The following is a 15,563-nucleotide window of genomic DNA, read 5'->3' as shown; positions in this document are numbered from 1 at the left end:
GAGTCTATAGTCCATGTCCATGAGTCTCTGTTTGTTTATCCTGTTTATTTGTTGCTTTTAGGTTTATATCCCACATATAAGTGATAACATGTGATTTTCAATCTTCTTTGTCTGGCTTATTTTGCTTAGCATGATTATCTCGACGTCCATCCATGTTGTCACAAATGGCAATATTTCATCTCTTCTTATGGCTGAGTAATATTCCATTGTATATATGTACCACAGCTTCTTTAGCCAATCATCTATCATAGGACACTTCAATTGCTTCCATGTCCTGGCCACTGTGAATAATGCTACTATGAACATCTGTGTGCAAATATCTTTTCAGATATGAGTTTTCAAGTCTTTGGGATAAATACCCAGTAGAGGGATTGCTGGATCATATGGGAGATCAATTCTTATTTTTTTGAGGAACCGCCATACTGTTTTCCATAGAGACTGTACCAATTTGCAGTTCCACCAGCAGTGTATGAGGGTTCCTTTCTCTCCGCATCCTCTCCAGCACTTGTTATTACTTGTCCTATTGATTATAGCTATTCTAACAGGTGTGAGATGGTATCTCATTGTGGTTTTGATTTGCATTTCCCTATTAGCTAGCGATGTTGAGCATTTTTTCAAATATTTGTTGGCCATTTGTATGTCCTCTAGAGAGAAGTGTCTGTTCAGGTCCTCTGCCCAGTTTTTGATTGGATCATTTGCTTTTTTGTTATATCGAGTTGTATGAGTTCTTTGTATATTTTGGATATTAGGCCTTTATCAGAGGTGTTGCTTGCAAATATATTTTCCCATTTGGTTGGTTGTCTCTTTACCTTGTTGATGATTTCTTTTACTGAGCAGAAGCTTTTTAGTTTGATGTAGTCCCATTCATTGAATTTTGCTTTGACTTTCCTTGGCTTTCAGGTCAAATTCATAAGATCCTCTTTAGGTCCAAGGTCCTTGAGTTTAGTTCCTATGTTTTCTTCTATGCATTATATTGTTTCAGGTCTTATATTTAGGTCCTTAATCCATTCTGAGTTAATTTTGGTGTGTGGTGATAGACAACAGTCTAGTTTCATTCTTCTGCAGGTGGCTTTCCAGTTTTCCCAGCACCATTATTGAAGAGGCTTTCCTTTCTCCACTGTATGTTTTTGGCTTTTTTGTTGAAAATCATTTGCCCACGTAAACATGGGTTTACTTCTGGACTCTCGATTCTGTTCCACTGGTCTGTGTGTCCATTTTGCTGCCAGTACCATACTATTTTGGTTACTGTCACTTTGTATAATTTGAAGTCGGGCAGAGTGATGCCTTCTGCCTCATTCTTTTTTCTCTGGATGGCTTTGGCAATTTGAGGTCTTTTTTGCTTCCCTACAAATCTGATGGGTTTTTATTCCATTTCTTTAAAAAATGCTGATTGAATTTCGATGGGGATTACATTAAATCTGTATGCTTTAGGTGATATGGTCATTTTAACTACATTGATTCTTCCAATCCAAGAACACGGAATATCTTTCCATTTCTTTGTATCTTCTTCAATTTTAATGGGGTCTTATAGTTTTCATTATATAGGTCTTTCACATGTTTCGTTAGGTTTATTCCTAGGTATTTTATTCTTTTTGTTGGAATTGCAAAAGAAATTATTTTTTCCACTTCTTTTCTGACAATTCATTATTAGCATATAGGAACGCTATGGATTTTGAACATTGATTTTTGTATCCAGAAATTTTACTGTTATTTGCTTACTGTTTCTAGTAGTGTTCTTGTGGAGTCTTTAGGTTTTTTTATATAGAGAATCATGTCACCCGCAAATAGTGACAATTTGACTTCTTCATTTCCTGTTTGGATGCCTTTTATATCTTTCTCTTGCCTGATTGCACTTGCTAGGACCACCAATGTTATATTAAATAACAGTGGCGATAGTGGACAGCCTTGCCTTGTTCCTGATCTTAGAGGGAAATTTTTTTAGTTTTTCACCATTAAGCATAATGTTGGCTGAGGGGTTGTCATATATGGCCTTTATTATGTTATGGTACTTTCCTTCTATATCGATTTTCTTGAGTGCTTTGATCAGAAATGGATGCTGTATCTTGTCAAAGGCTTTTTCTGCAACTATTGATTTGATCATATGATTCTTATTTTTTAATTTGTTTATGTGGTGTATCACATTAGTCAATTTGTGTATGCTGAACCATCCCTGTGCCCCTGGGACGAAGCCCACTTGATCATGTCGTATAATGTTTTTTAGTATGTTGCTGTATTCGGTTCACTAGTATCTTAAGATTTGTGCATCTGTGTTCATGAGAGATATTAGTCTGTAGTTTTGTTTTGTTTTGTTTTGTTTTTTTTGTGGTATTTTACCAGGTTTTGGTATCAGGATAATATTGGCCGGCCTCACAAAATGAGTTGGGAAGTATTGCCTCCTCTTCTATTTTTTGGAAGAGTTTGAGGAGAATAAGTATTAAATCCTTTTTGAATATTTGGTAGAATTCACTGGTGAAGCCATCTGGTCCTGGACTTTTACTTTTTGGTAGGTTTTTGATGATTGTTTCAATTTCCGCACTGCTAATCAATCTATTTAGATTTTCCAGTTCTTCATGATTCAATCTAGGAAAGTTACATCTTTCTCAGTACTAGTGCTTTCTTCCAGGTTATTAAATTTGGTGTTATATACTTTCATAGCATTCTTATATGATACTTTGTATTTCTGCAGTGTCTGTCATAATTTCTCCTTTCATTCCTGATTTTATTTGTGTCCTTTCTCTTTTTTTGTTAGTGAGTCTAGCCAGAGGTTTGTCAGTTTTATTAATCTTCTCAAAGAACCAGCTCTTTGTTGCATTTACTTTTCCTATTTTTTTTGTTTCTTTTCAATTTCATTTATTTCTGCTCTAATTTTGATTATTTCTTTCCTTTTCCTGACTTTAGGCCTCATTTATTCTTCTTTTTCTAGTTATTTTTTTTATTTTATTTTATTTTATTTTATTTTATTTTATTTTATTTTATTTTATTTATTTTATTTATTTTATTATTTTATTTTATTTTATTTTTTATTTTATTTTACTTATTGTTTTTAGGTGAGGCAACCCTTGTTTGACTTCACAGATTGCAAGGACCTTGTCAGCTTACAATTCCTTATTTTTTTTTTAATTTTTCATTTTTTTTATGCCTATAGCACTTGGTCTTCCTAGGTGGTCTCCCATCCAAGTACTAACCTGGCCCAACCCTGCTTAGCTTCTGAGATCAGACAGGATTGGGCTTGTTCAGGGTAGCATGGCTGTAGACTCTTTTCTAGTTTTGTTTTGTTTTTTTTTTAAGATGAAGCACTAGGTTGTTTATTTGGGCTCATTCTTGTGTTTGGAGGTAGGCCTGTAATGATATGAACTTTCCTCCTATGACTGCTTTTGCCATGTCCCAAAAGCTTTGATATGTTGTACTATCATTATCATTCATTTCTATGTATTTCTTGATCTCTCTTTTTATTTCTTCTCAGTAGTATGATGTTTAATCTCCATGTATTTTTCAGTTATTCTTCAGTAGTATGATGTTTAATCTCCATGTATTTTTTGTTCTTTCTGCTTTCTTTTTACAGTTGATCTGTAGTTTCAAAGCATTATGATCAGAGAATATGGTTGGTATGATTTCAACCTTCTTATATTTGTTGAGGCTATCTCTGTGTCCCAGCATATGGTTAATCCTTGAGAATGTTCCATGTGCACTAGAGAAGAATGTATAAGGTGTTTTGGGATGAAAGGCTCTGTAAATGTCAATTATGTCCAGTTGGTCTCATGTGTCATTTAAGGATGTTATTTCCTTATTGATTTTCTGTTTGGATGATCTGTCCATATCTGACAGTGAGGTATTTAGGTCCCCTACTATAGTAGTGTTTTGCTCTGTTTCTCCCTTTAGTTCTGTTAGTAATTGCTTTATATATTACAGGGCTCCCTGATTGGGAGCATAGATATTAATAAGTGTTATGTCTTCTTGTGCATGATTCCCTTTATCATTATGATGTGTCCCTCAGTATCTTTCTTTACATTTTTTATTTTGAAATCTATTTCATCTAATATTAGTACCGCTACTCCCGCTTTTCTCTGAATGCCATGTGCTTGAAATATCATTTTCCACCCTTTCATTCTGAGTCTATATTTGTCTTTAGAACTGAGCTTTCTCCTGGAGGCAGCATATGGTTGGGTTTTGTTTTTTGATCCAATCTGCAACTCTGTGCCTTTTATTGGTGAGTTCAGTCCATTTACATTTAGGGTGATTATTGAAATATGAAGTCTTCTTATAGCCATTTTCTCTTTTGCTTTCTGGTAGCTCGGTGTTTCCATTGCTTTCTTGTCCCTGTGTTTCTGTTTTCTTTATTTTGGTTGGCTTTTGTGGGTTTCCCCTCTGGTCCTTCTTGTTTTATGTTATATACTTCAGTTCTGAATCTTTGGCATGTGGTTACCATTACGAATATGTAAAGGATAGTTTTATATATACAATCGTCCCTTTTCTTCTGAGCATGCCTTATCTCCATTCCCCTTTGTGATCTTTGAATCTTCCCCTTTTCAGTCATTATTTTCTCAATTTGTCTCTATGTATGCAGAATGTTCATTACTATCTTGCTATAGCAAATCTCTTATTTCAGGCTTATGATGCCCCATTCCTCTGCTTTTATCCGCCTGCTAGTCACCTTACTCCTAATTATGTTTTTTTTTGTCATTTTGTTTTAGGTGAGCTGACCCCTTCCAGTATTTCCTATAGTGCAGGCCTCATAGTGGAGAATTCCCTCAATTTTCTTATGTCTGGAAATGTCATTATTTTTCCTTCATATCTAAAGGAGAGCTGAGCTAGACATATTATTTTTGGCTGGTAGTTCCTTCCATTTAATAGTTTGGATATTTGATTCCATTCCTTTCTGGCTTGTAAGGTTTGTGCTGAGAAGTCCCATGATAATCTGTTGGGTTTTCCTTTATAAGTTACTGTTTTCTTCTTTCTGGCTGCCCTGAGAATTCTGTCTTTGTTGTTGATTTTTGATAACATCAATACAAAGTATCTTGGTGAAGGCCTTTTTGGGTTGAGATAATTGGGTGTTCTGCTGACTTCCCAAATTTCAAGCTCCAGTTCATTCCTTAGATTTGGGAAATTCTCGTCCACTATTTGTCTGAAAATGCTTTCTAATCTCTGCTCCTTTTCCTCCCCTTTGAGAATTCCCATTATTATTGTTTCCTCTCCTGATATCAGCTAGTTCTTGTATTTCTCTTTCATTATTTTTCATTCTTCACTTTCTATCTTCTTCTTTCTGATTTCTTTCTTGATTTCTGTCTTCGATATCACTGATCCTTTCCTCCATTTGGTCAACTCTATTTCCCAAGCTTGTTATTTCATTTTTCAACTCTTGCAGTGTGTTCTTTATCTCCAGAAGGTCTATTCGGTTCTTTTTGAGGGTTTCAATCTTCTTGCTAAAGAACTCATTCTGCTCATCTAGTTGTTTTTTCAATTCCAGAAATTGTTGATATGATTCATTTCGGATCTCACTGAGTTTTTTTGGAAGTACCATCCTGAATTCTGTCATTTAAGTCACATATTTCTATGTCTGTAAGCTTATTTTCTGGAGATTTTTCTCTTTTATTTTCTGAGATGCCTTGTCACCTTGGTTGTTCATGGTGTTTAACGGACTATTGTTCCACCTGGGCATTAATGAAAATGTTTTCTGCTTTTTTTTCCAGAAATATTTATTATATCATGGTCCCAAGTCTGTTGCAAAGAAGGTTTTTCTTTTGGTTTCCAGTAGGAGGCATCTAAGCCTCTTGGATTTCTGCTTTCTATAAAGTCTTAATAATGTCTTTTTTTCCTTATAGATGTTTAATCACGCTCGCTACCCTCAGTCTCAGTTCCTTTCGGTGTTAGTGACAGTTTCGGTAACATTTGCTCAGATTCCCCTGGGGCTCCACAGTGATCGATCTCAGAGGGTATGGGGGGAGGGGCCCCCTGGGTTGTGGGGTGGGGACTGCGGCTCGGCCTCCGTTTTGCAACTGTGGCTGGTAAAAATCAACTGTTGTTTTTCTGCCCTGATGACTGGGCACTGCCGCCGGCCGTGTGGAGCTCACAACACTCCCAGGAAGGACTATTCAAAGAAGTCGCCACACCTTCTCCCCTCCCCCTCCTCCTACAGGTAGCTCCACCGGCTGCGAGAGGCAGTTTTTTTATTTCTCCCAGTCCACCACGACACCCAAGGTTCTGACCTATGCACAGATCCCATGCTCAGACATGCTGGTGTGATGGTTGGGTGTTTTGGGTTTTTTTAGATGTTCAGCTTATTGTTGTTTCAAGGGAAGAGATCTGGGGACATCTCTCACACTGCTATGTTTCTGACATCCCACATTTTCTTTATTTATGTATCAATGGTTATTTAGAGTCTTTCCACATTTTGGCCATTGTGAATAATGCTGCAATGAACATGAGAATACACAGATATCTCTGAGATCCTGATTTCAATTCTTTTCACTAAACACCCAGAAGTAGAATTAGTGGATCATATGGTAGCTCTATTTGTAATTTTTTGAGGAAACTCCATACTGTTTTTGATAGCAGCTGCAGCATTTTACATGTTCACTAACAGTGTACAAGGGTTCAAATTTTTCTATTTTCTCACCAATATGCGTTGTCTTTTTTTGATAGTAGCCATCCTGATAAGTGTAAGGTAGTATCTCATTATAGATTTGATTTGCATTTCCCTGATTAGTAATGTTGAACATTTTTCATATACATGTTGACCATTTAAATGTCTTTTCTGGAGAAATGTCTATTCAAGTCCTTAGCACATTTTTAAATTAAGTTATTTTGCTATTGAGTTGTAAGAGTTCCTTATATATTTTGGATCTTAACCCCTTTTCAAATATATGATATACAAATATTTTCTCTCATTCTGTAGGCTGCATTTTCATTCTGTTGTCTCCTTTGCTGTGCAGAAGCTTCGTAATTTGATATAGTCCCACTCATTTATTTTTGTTTTTGTTTCCTGTGCTTTTGGTGTCACACCCAAGAAAAATCACTGCCAAGATGAAATCAACATTATGAAGCTTTCCTCTGTTTTCTTAGAATTTTACAGCTCCAGGTCTTAAGTTTTCAATCCATTTTGAGTTGATTTATGTGGAAAAAGTTCCAAATTCATTCTTTTGTGTGTGAATATCCAGTTTTCCCAACACTATTTGTTGAAGAGACTATACTTTCTCCATTGTGTATTCTTGACGTCCTTTTCAAAGATCATTTGACTGAACATACATGGATTCATTTCTGGGCTATTCTGTTTTGTCTATATGTCTGTCTTTATGCCAATAACATACTGTTTTGATTACTATAGCTTTGTAATATAGCTCGATATCAGGAAGCATGATGCCTCCAGTTTTGTTCTTATTTTTTTGATTTTTTTGGATATTCGGAGTCTTTTGTGATTCCTTACAAATTTTAGGATTGTTTGCTCTATTTCTGTGAAAAATGCCATTGGCATTTTGATAGCAATTTCACTGAGTTTGTAGATTGCTTTGGGCAGTATGGATATTTTAATGGTATTTAATCTTCCAATCAATGAACACTCAATGTCTTTCCATTTCTTTGTGTTTTTAGTATGTCTTTTGCTTCCTAAGATAAGTTTATTCCTAAGTATTATATTCTTTTTGGTGCTATTGTACATGGGATTGTCTTCCTAATTCCATTTCAAATAGTTCATTGTTTGTATATAGAAATGCAACTAATTTTTGTATGTTGATTCGGTATCCTGCAAATTTACTGAATTTGTTTATTAGTTCATGTCATCTGCAAACAGGGACAATTTTAATTTTTCTTTGCTGATTGGACGTCTTTTATTTTTTCTTGCCTAATTCTTCTAGCTTGGACTTCCAGTACTTCGTTGAATAGAAGTGGTGAGAGTGGGCATCCTTTACTTGTTCCTTATGTTAGAGGAAAAGCTTTCAGTTTTTCACCATTGAGTATGAGGATAGCTGTGGGATTTTCGTATATGGCCTTTATTATGTTGAGGTACTTTCCTTCTATTTCTAGTTTATTGAGAGTTTTTATCATGAAATAGTGTTAAATTTTGTCAAATACTTTTTCTGCATTTAGATGATTATGTAATTTGTCTTCTTTATTCTGTTAACGTAGTGTATCGTATTAAGTGATTTTTGTATTTTAGACCATCCTTGCTTCCCGGGAATAAATTCTACTTTGTCATGAGGTATGATTCTATTAATGTGCTGTTGGATTTAGTTTGCTAGTATTTTGCTGAGGATTTTTGCATTTGTATTCATCAGGTATATTGACCTGTAGTTTTATTTTCTTTTGGTTTCTTTGTCTTGCTTTGCTATCAAAGTAATGCTAGTCTCAAATGAGTTTGGAAGTGTTTCTCCTCTTCGATTTTTTTGGAGGAGTTTGAGAAAGGCTAGCATTATTTCTTCTTTAAATGTTTGGTACGATTCACCAGTGGAGCCATCTGGTCCTGGTTTTTTCCTTGTTGGGAGGTTTTTGATTACTGATTTGATCTCCATACAAATTATAGGTGTGTTCAGGCTTTTAATACTTAATGATTTAGTATTGGTAGGTTGTATGTTTCTAGGAATTTAACCATTTCTTCTAGGTTATCCAGTTTGTTGAAATATAATTTATTCATGGTAGTCTGTTATCCTTTTTATTTCTGTGCCATCAGGTGTAATGTCTCTTCTTTCACTTCTGATTTTATTTGTCATCTACCTTTCTTGTATTTATAATTGTTTGCCACTTTTGTTTATCTTTTCAAAAAAACAATTCTTAGCTTCATTGATTTTTCTACCTTCTGTTTATTTCTGCTTTAATCTTTGTTATTCTTTTCCAACTTTGGATTTAGTTTGTTCTTCTTTACCTAGCTCCTTGAAGTGTAGAGTTAGGTTGTTTATTTTAGATCTTTCTTCTTTTTTAATGTAGGCATTTATTGCTATTAACTTCCCTCTAAGTACTGCTTTTGCCACAATCCATAAGTTTTGGTATGTTGTGTTTTTGTTTTCATCTTGAGGTATTTTCTAATTTCCTTTTTGAAATCTTCTTTGACTCAATGGTTGTTCAAGAGTGTTAATTTCCAAATATTTGTAAAATTTCCAGTTTTTCTTCTGCAATTGATTCTAGTTTCATTCCATTGTGTTCAGAAAAGATACCTGGTATGATTTCAGTCTTCTTAAATTTGTTAAGATTTGTTTTGTGACCTAACATTTTATATTTTCTGGAGAAAGATATGTATGCTTACAAAGAATGTGTATTCTGCTGCTGTTAGATGGAATGTTCTGTATATGTTTGTTAGATCCATCTGCTCTATACTGTTGTTGAAGTCTTCTGTTTCCTTACTGTTTTGTCTAGATGTTTATCCATTATTGAAAGTGGGATACTGAAATCACCTACTGCTGTTCTACTGCTGTCTATTTATCTTTTAGTTCTGTCAATATTATATAATGATAAAAAGAGTCAGTCTAACAGGAGGATATAACTTGTATCCTGTTAGACTGACTCTTTTTATCATTATATAATGTCCTTCTTTGTCTCTTCTGATATTTTTTGCCTGATATAAGTATAGGTATCCTCGCTCTTTCTTGGTTACCATTTGCATGGACTATCTTTTTCTATTCTTTCATGTTCAGTTTATCTGTCTGTTTTCTTAAATCTAAAGTGAGTTTCTTGTAGAAAGCATATAGTTGGGTCTTGCTTTCTTCAATTCAGCCACAGTATTTCTTCGACTGGGAGAGTTTTATCTATTTACATTTAAAGTAATAATTGATAGAGAAAGATTTAATATTGCCACCTTGTTAGTTCTTTCTTGTTAGTCTTCAGATACTTATATTTGTATTCCCTCTCTTGCTGTCTTACTTTGTGTTTTATTGATTTTTTTTATATTGATATGCTTTGATTCCTTTCTCTTTTTCTTTTGTGTACTTCTATAGGTATTTTTGTGGTTACCTTGAGGATTACATAAAATACCTTGCAACAGTCTATTTTAAGCTGATAACAACTTAAGTTTAATTGCATACAAAAACTCTACATTCTAACTTCTTCCCTAAACACTTTCTTTTTTGTCATATTTGACATCTATTCATATTATGCATCTTTTAACATATTTTAGTTCTATTTTTGATACTTTTGTAATTTAACTTTCATACTAGAAGTAAAAGTGGTTTATCTACTACCATTACAGTAATCCTGCATTCTGTATATGTCTATATATTTACTTTTACCGAGTTCCGTATGCTATCATGTAGCTGTTTAGTGTCCTCTGATTTCAAGTTGAGAGAGAGGAGAACTAAAAGCAAATAAAACAAAACATCAAACGATACATTACAGAAAGCTTTTTGCACCATCTTAGAGGTAATATGGTTAGGGCTCTCCTCCATTTCACTTTCTAATGATTCTAGAAACCAGTGAAACATTGCCAATGAAACTATTTACTCACCTTCATATAGCTGACAATTCACAGGGTTAGCAAGACCTGAAGGAAAACAGGCCTGTTACATAAAGAGAAAATGTCTTTGTTTTACATAAACATCTCCAAAGGCCCGAAATAATATTCAACTGAACAAGTGTTTAAGTAATCTAACTATAACAAGCACTGTGTCAGGTATTATGGAAAAAGACTAAAAAGAAGGCAGATTTCTGAGGAGTTTGATATAAAGAAAGACATAAGATTTATTAAAGAAAACAACCATTGTAACTCAGAATGATCCCAAGACAGGATATGGTGGGTGGGTTGCAAGCATAGAGTTGAGAGAGAAAATGGGATAGGTATAATGGAGTCAGTTGATCAAAAGCCTTGAATGTTACATTGAAAAGTCTAGGTTTAAATCTATAGAAAACTATTTTATCTGGATCCCACTCCCCTAAAAAAATCTCGGATATAATGATCCCTAGTTACTTTCTTGATCAACCAGCCTTAATAAATAATGTCAACTCTGAATACACTAATGTTCTATCTAGTTAAACCAAGAGATGTTTTGTGAAAACTTAAGGTTGACTTCTGTGACATCACCTCAAGTAATTAGGAATATATTCCAAATATCTCCAACAATCACCCCAAAAAAACCCTTATTAAACTACCCATGCATATTGTTCTAAATACTTTCTAAACTTTAGAGTTTCAGTTTAGATGATCTCTTGTGGCAATCATTTGAATGAGATACTATTCTTATTTGCCTCCTTCTCAAAATAATCTTTCAGGCATTAAAAGATATCTAATACTTCACATAGTGTCCGCCTATAGCACACTTTCTAGTTATTGAACTAGATAGTTAAATTATACCAACATATTAATCTTAGTCATCTCTCTAATGGTTTACCAGACTTTGATTATATGCCTCCCTCAACCTCCATTTCTTTAGACTGAAAAAACAACAACAACTAGAAAATCTCTCCATCCTTTTGATTAATTAAATTGGGTTTCTGGATATAAATCTACTTTTGGTCTTTCAAATGAAAAAGATAAGGGTTTTATTTTGTCATCATTTTCAACACCCTTCCTAATGATGCCCACCATATTCTTGCCTTTGAGGACTACAATCACAACTGGGCCAACTTCTTCACAAAATGGTCAACGGTGATTTTTATTTTATTTACTCTAGCAATCATAGTGTGTGTTGTCTAACTCAGAGACTGATGAGATGTTTCTCTTGGGACCATCTCCAGTGAATATCAAGATCAATCAACAGGTACTCGGCTACTCCAGCTGAAGGAAACAGTTATGATTCCAGGTCCGAATGACCGTCTCACTTTTTATCATCAGCAACTATATCCCCACTGGGGAGGCTTTTCGATAACAATTCCCTTAGAGAACTTTGCTGATCTCTCTGGCATGTACCCTGACTGCCCTAATTTCCTTCTAAATATCCGGTTTTAAAGGTTTTTTAATTGAGGTATGGCATACATATATCTTCAGTGATTTCTAGATCCCTTTCTTGAGTCATAACTGAACCCATCATACCATAAACTTGGAGAGGTTTGAATGACCTTGTACAATAAAGTACTTCTGACTGTTCTGCCCACTTGGTCTCCTGAGATCTTCCTGTAATTTATTCTCATCAGTTTGCCTTCACTACTTGCATATAAGCTGGTGAGAAACCTTAATGTTCTTCTCAATGAAGGATGTGTTATTTTTATCTGTCTTCCTCTCCACCTAAGAGTTGCTGTAACAGCAATTGTCTGTGTAGGAAAACTAAAATATAAAAGTATGACCTACGTGGCCAAATCCTACAAGGCTATTTACTTCCTTATTTATGAATCATAATCTGTCAGCACAACTTAGAATCTTGACTGTCAGCAGATACTGCAATTAAATGTCCCTACAAAGCCAGCAGAGGGTGCACCAGGGCACTAGAAATTTTACCCAAAATGTAGCAATATCAATTTAACTCTAATAACCAATCAGCTTCTCTCTCTCTGTCTCTCTCTGTCTCTCTCTCTTTCCGAAAACCAATATCCTCAAGATAAACTTAGGTTGAATCTGGGCTAAAATTCCTTCAAAGCATATTCCAATTCTCCTGAAAGTGAAGTTCAGGAAGAATGACTACATGGTTAAACTTAGTCTGGCCAAAATATAGGTGGAGTAGACGAAAGTGATGCAGATCTGAGGCATCTAATTTGTAAAAATTCTGCTATGGAGATCCACCCCACTCCCCCCAAAAAGGATCTGGGAGGTAGTATGCTATAGCAGAATGAGCACTGAACTGGAAGTCAAGAGACCAAATTCTATTCTAATTTTCACCAATGCTGTTTCACCTCAGACAAGTCACTTCTCCTCAGAATCTATGTGTTCGCCAAGGAGATCAAACAAAATGGACCCATATGGCCCCTCACAACTGTAAAAACCTCTGATTCCAATTGATGTCAGCAAAAGTAAAGAGCCATTATGCTTTCTTCTACTGCTGAAAAAGATTAAAACAGAAAGGCTAAAGGACAGAAGGGAGCTTTAGTTATGCTAGACAGACTGTTTGAAGTGCTATGCAAAGAATAGGCAACTAAATGCCATTACAGACCTGTGAGAGTCCTACATAACCACAGAAGCCCTAGAGTTCAGTTGTCCCGCTATTCCTGTGTATAAACATAGGTCTGTCCATTCTGAATGCCAAAAAGCCTTGGCTTGCATTTGATTAAAGAAGTTCAATTCCTTCATCTTCTCACAGAGTATCAATGTTCACATGTTAAGTATTTCTAGTGGGCAGTGGACAGATAAAGGGAGCCAGAATCCTAGTTAATTATCATTTAGCTACAGTGTTTAAAGTTTCAACTGTAAGAAGCATGTCTACTGATTCTCTTCTTTGATAAGCTGTTATATGAGTTGGAGTGTGCTAGCAAGACATTTCAAGGCTCAGGGCAACTTTATAATGCACATTATAGAAAACGTATCTGTCCTAACATCACAGTATTATCATGAATGTAACACCAGCTTAGGATGGGTGGTGAAACTAGCACAAATATTTACATAGTATGACAATGATGCCGGATGAGGTAAGTGTAGAAAACCTGGGTCCCTCACCTCAAGGAACTTATTTGCACAACTTGACCTCTTTCCCAAGAAGAACACATTTACTATTATTTTTTAACCATCTCAAAAGGATTTTTGGATGCTTCTCTTAAGTTTTACATAAGACAAAATATGGAGGTCAACAGTATCCTTACTTTAAGTGCACTAAACTATTTGAATAAAGAGCAAAAAAAAGTAGAAAACAAATATGAAAGCTAATAGTTTGCTAACAAGAGCATAAACATCATAAAGATTGCAAAAACATCATAAAGATTGCAAAAAAAAAAAACCTGTCCTTGAGAGATTACTCTTGAGTAATTATTCCATCAGTAGATTCTTGTTCTCAAAGCAGCAGCAGTGAAGACACTTCACACTCTACGTCTCCATCCCACTGCCCCAAAAGAGTGTAAACCGGCATGCAAAGGGTGAGTTTTATTTCCCTTTTGGATTTTTAAAATTGCTCTTCAGAAGTTGTCTAGCAAGACGGCATATTTCTACCAGAATTCCTCAGGGGCGCTGATCCTCACTAGAACACCGAGGACAACCAGTCTCAAATTGCAGGTAAGTGTGAACAAGCCTACGTCCTGGCCAGTGCACAAGGATCCGCGATGAAAATACGATTAAAAGTTGTTTCAACGGGAGTGGAGCAGTTATTACAGCTGTTTACAGCTCCAGCTCCAAGGGAGAATCTGCTAGTGCTGGCATCAGCTCTGGACACGACAAAACAAGCACCGCGGGCAAAGGATCTCACCCGGAGCAGAGGGGCCAAGCAGCCGCCGTTAGTCCGCCAGAGGGGCAGCGCCGGCACCCCAGCGCCGCGGCCCGGCTGGGAGCGCCGCCAATTTTCCCCGAGGCAGCTTGTAGCCGGGGCGGCGGGCGCAGGCCGGAGCTCCCACGATCAGGGGTCCTAAGGGAGTCTGGGGAAGCTGAGCCAGGGACCGCGGACAACCTGCCCCGGGGCAACCTCTCTCCTGCTCACCCACTCCTTCCCTGGTCCTGTCCTCCAACTTGGCTCGAGGTGGCCAAGTCCTCTCCAGGGCCCGGTGGGGGAGGGCCCCCACCCTCCCCGTGATGGGACGGGGCCTCGCCCGCCGCCGCCCCTCCTAGGTGACTCACCTGGTGCAAGTCCTGAGAGTCTGGAGGGTTTGTGGTTTCTCCCGGTTCTAGCGGTTGCTGCTGAAGTGACGGCTGCCCGAAGTGGCGGGCGATGGGACCGTCAGGGTCGAGGCCACCGGGGCTGCTCAGGGTGCCAGAGGTGCCAGGGGTGCTGGGGCCGCCAAGGCGGGACTCGGCTCCCCGTTCCCGCCGCAACTCTGAGCGCAACTCTAAGTAGCAGCACAACGTCAGCAGGTGGAGGGCCAGCGAGAGGCCAAAGAAGCCCAGGAAGAGCCGGCAGCTGTTCCCTTCGCCTGCCCGGGCCGGGGCCCCGCGACAGCCACAGCCCTGGCTCCCCCGCTCCCGTGGCGCTGCCGCGGGCAGAGGCTCCCTGCGCTCCACCTCGGGGTAGCCCATGGCCTCCGGAGACGCCCACTCTCTGAGGCCCGAGAGCTGCCGCGTCTGCCTCAGCCGTTCACGACCCCTGACAGGCGGCTACTGTCCTGCCATGGGCTGGGGGCTGCAGGGACCCGTTCCTGCGCGACCGAGGCTGGGCGGGACAGAGCAGGGAGCAGCCGCATGTGCAGCTCCACTCCGAGGGGTGGGAAAGGGAGGAGGAGGGGCGGGAGACGGGCGGCTCTGCCCGCCGAGGGAATGAGGGAGGAGGCCCGGGCCGACCCCGCCCCATCCCTCAAGCGGCTGCCGGGGCGCCCAACCACCGGGCCCGCCAAGCCTGGGCGCCCCGCCCCCAGGCGTTCCACCCCGGGCCTTCGGCCGCGGGGCGGGTCCTGGGGGCGTGTGGCTTTGCCTCTGCCTGGTGGCCCCACCCAGCTCTTGCCGCTTGCCCCGTTTCAGTTGGTGATTGCCGCTGTCGTTCGTGCCTGGACTCCGCCTCAATTTAACCTTTTAGCGCCAGTACGGGGAAGGGGAGGAAAGGACGGGGGAGGCCGAGAAGAATTTGGGAACCTTGCAAAGCAAAGAAAAG

The 15,563-nt window shown here is 38.3% G+C and overlaps 1 protein-coding gene and 1 pseudogene across 13 annotated transcripts in view; both read right to left on the bottom strand.

Moving 5' to 3' along the window:
- EDA (ectodysplasin A) overlaps positions 1-15,229 on the bottom strand; it is a 274,580-nt gene extending 259,351 nt beyond the window's left edge. For 10 of the 13 annotated variants that reach the window (XM_039838969.1, XM_039838973.1, XM_039838970.1 and 7 more), the window contains exon 1: positions 14,600-15,032. In XM_039838969.1, coding sequence (XP_039694903.1) covers positions 14,600-14,995 — 396 coding nt within the window. In that variant the 5' untranslated portion in view covers positions 14,996-15,032. Of the gene's footprint in view, positions 1-14,599 lie in introns of all 13 variants that reach the window. The other 3 variants (XM_039838979.1, XM_039838981.1, XM_039838977.1) reach the window with 2 other exon arrangements.
- LOC120583628 (uncharacterized) lies at positions 3,137-3,255 on the bottom strand (annotated as a pseudogene).
- Positions 15,230-15,563: the final 334 nt, after the last annotated feature.

This window comes from Pteropus medius, unplaced genomic scaffold (genome assembly GCF_902729225.1).
Source record: "Pteropus medius unplaced genomic scaffold, Ma_sr-lr_union100, whole genome shotgun sequence".
Classification (NCBI taxonomy): domain Eukaryota; kingdom Metazoa; phylum Chordata; class Mammalia; order Chiroptera; family Pteropodidae; genus Pteropus; species Pteropus medius.
The sequence above is the reverse complement of the archived record's forward strand: the minus strand, read 5'-3'. Positions and strand labels throughout refer to the sequence as shown.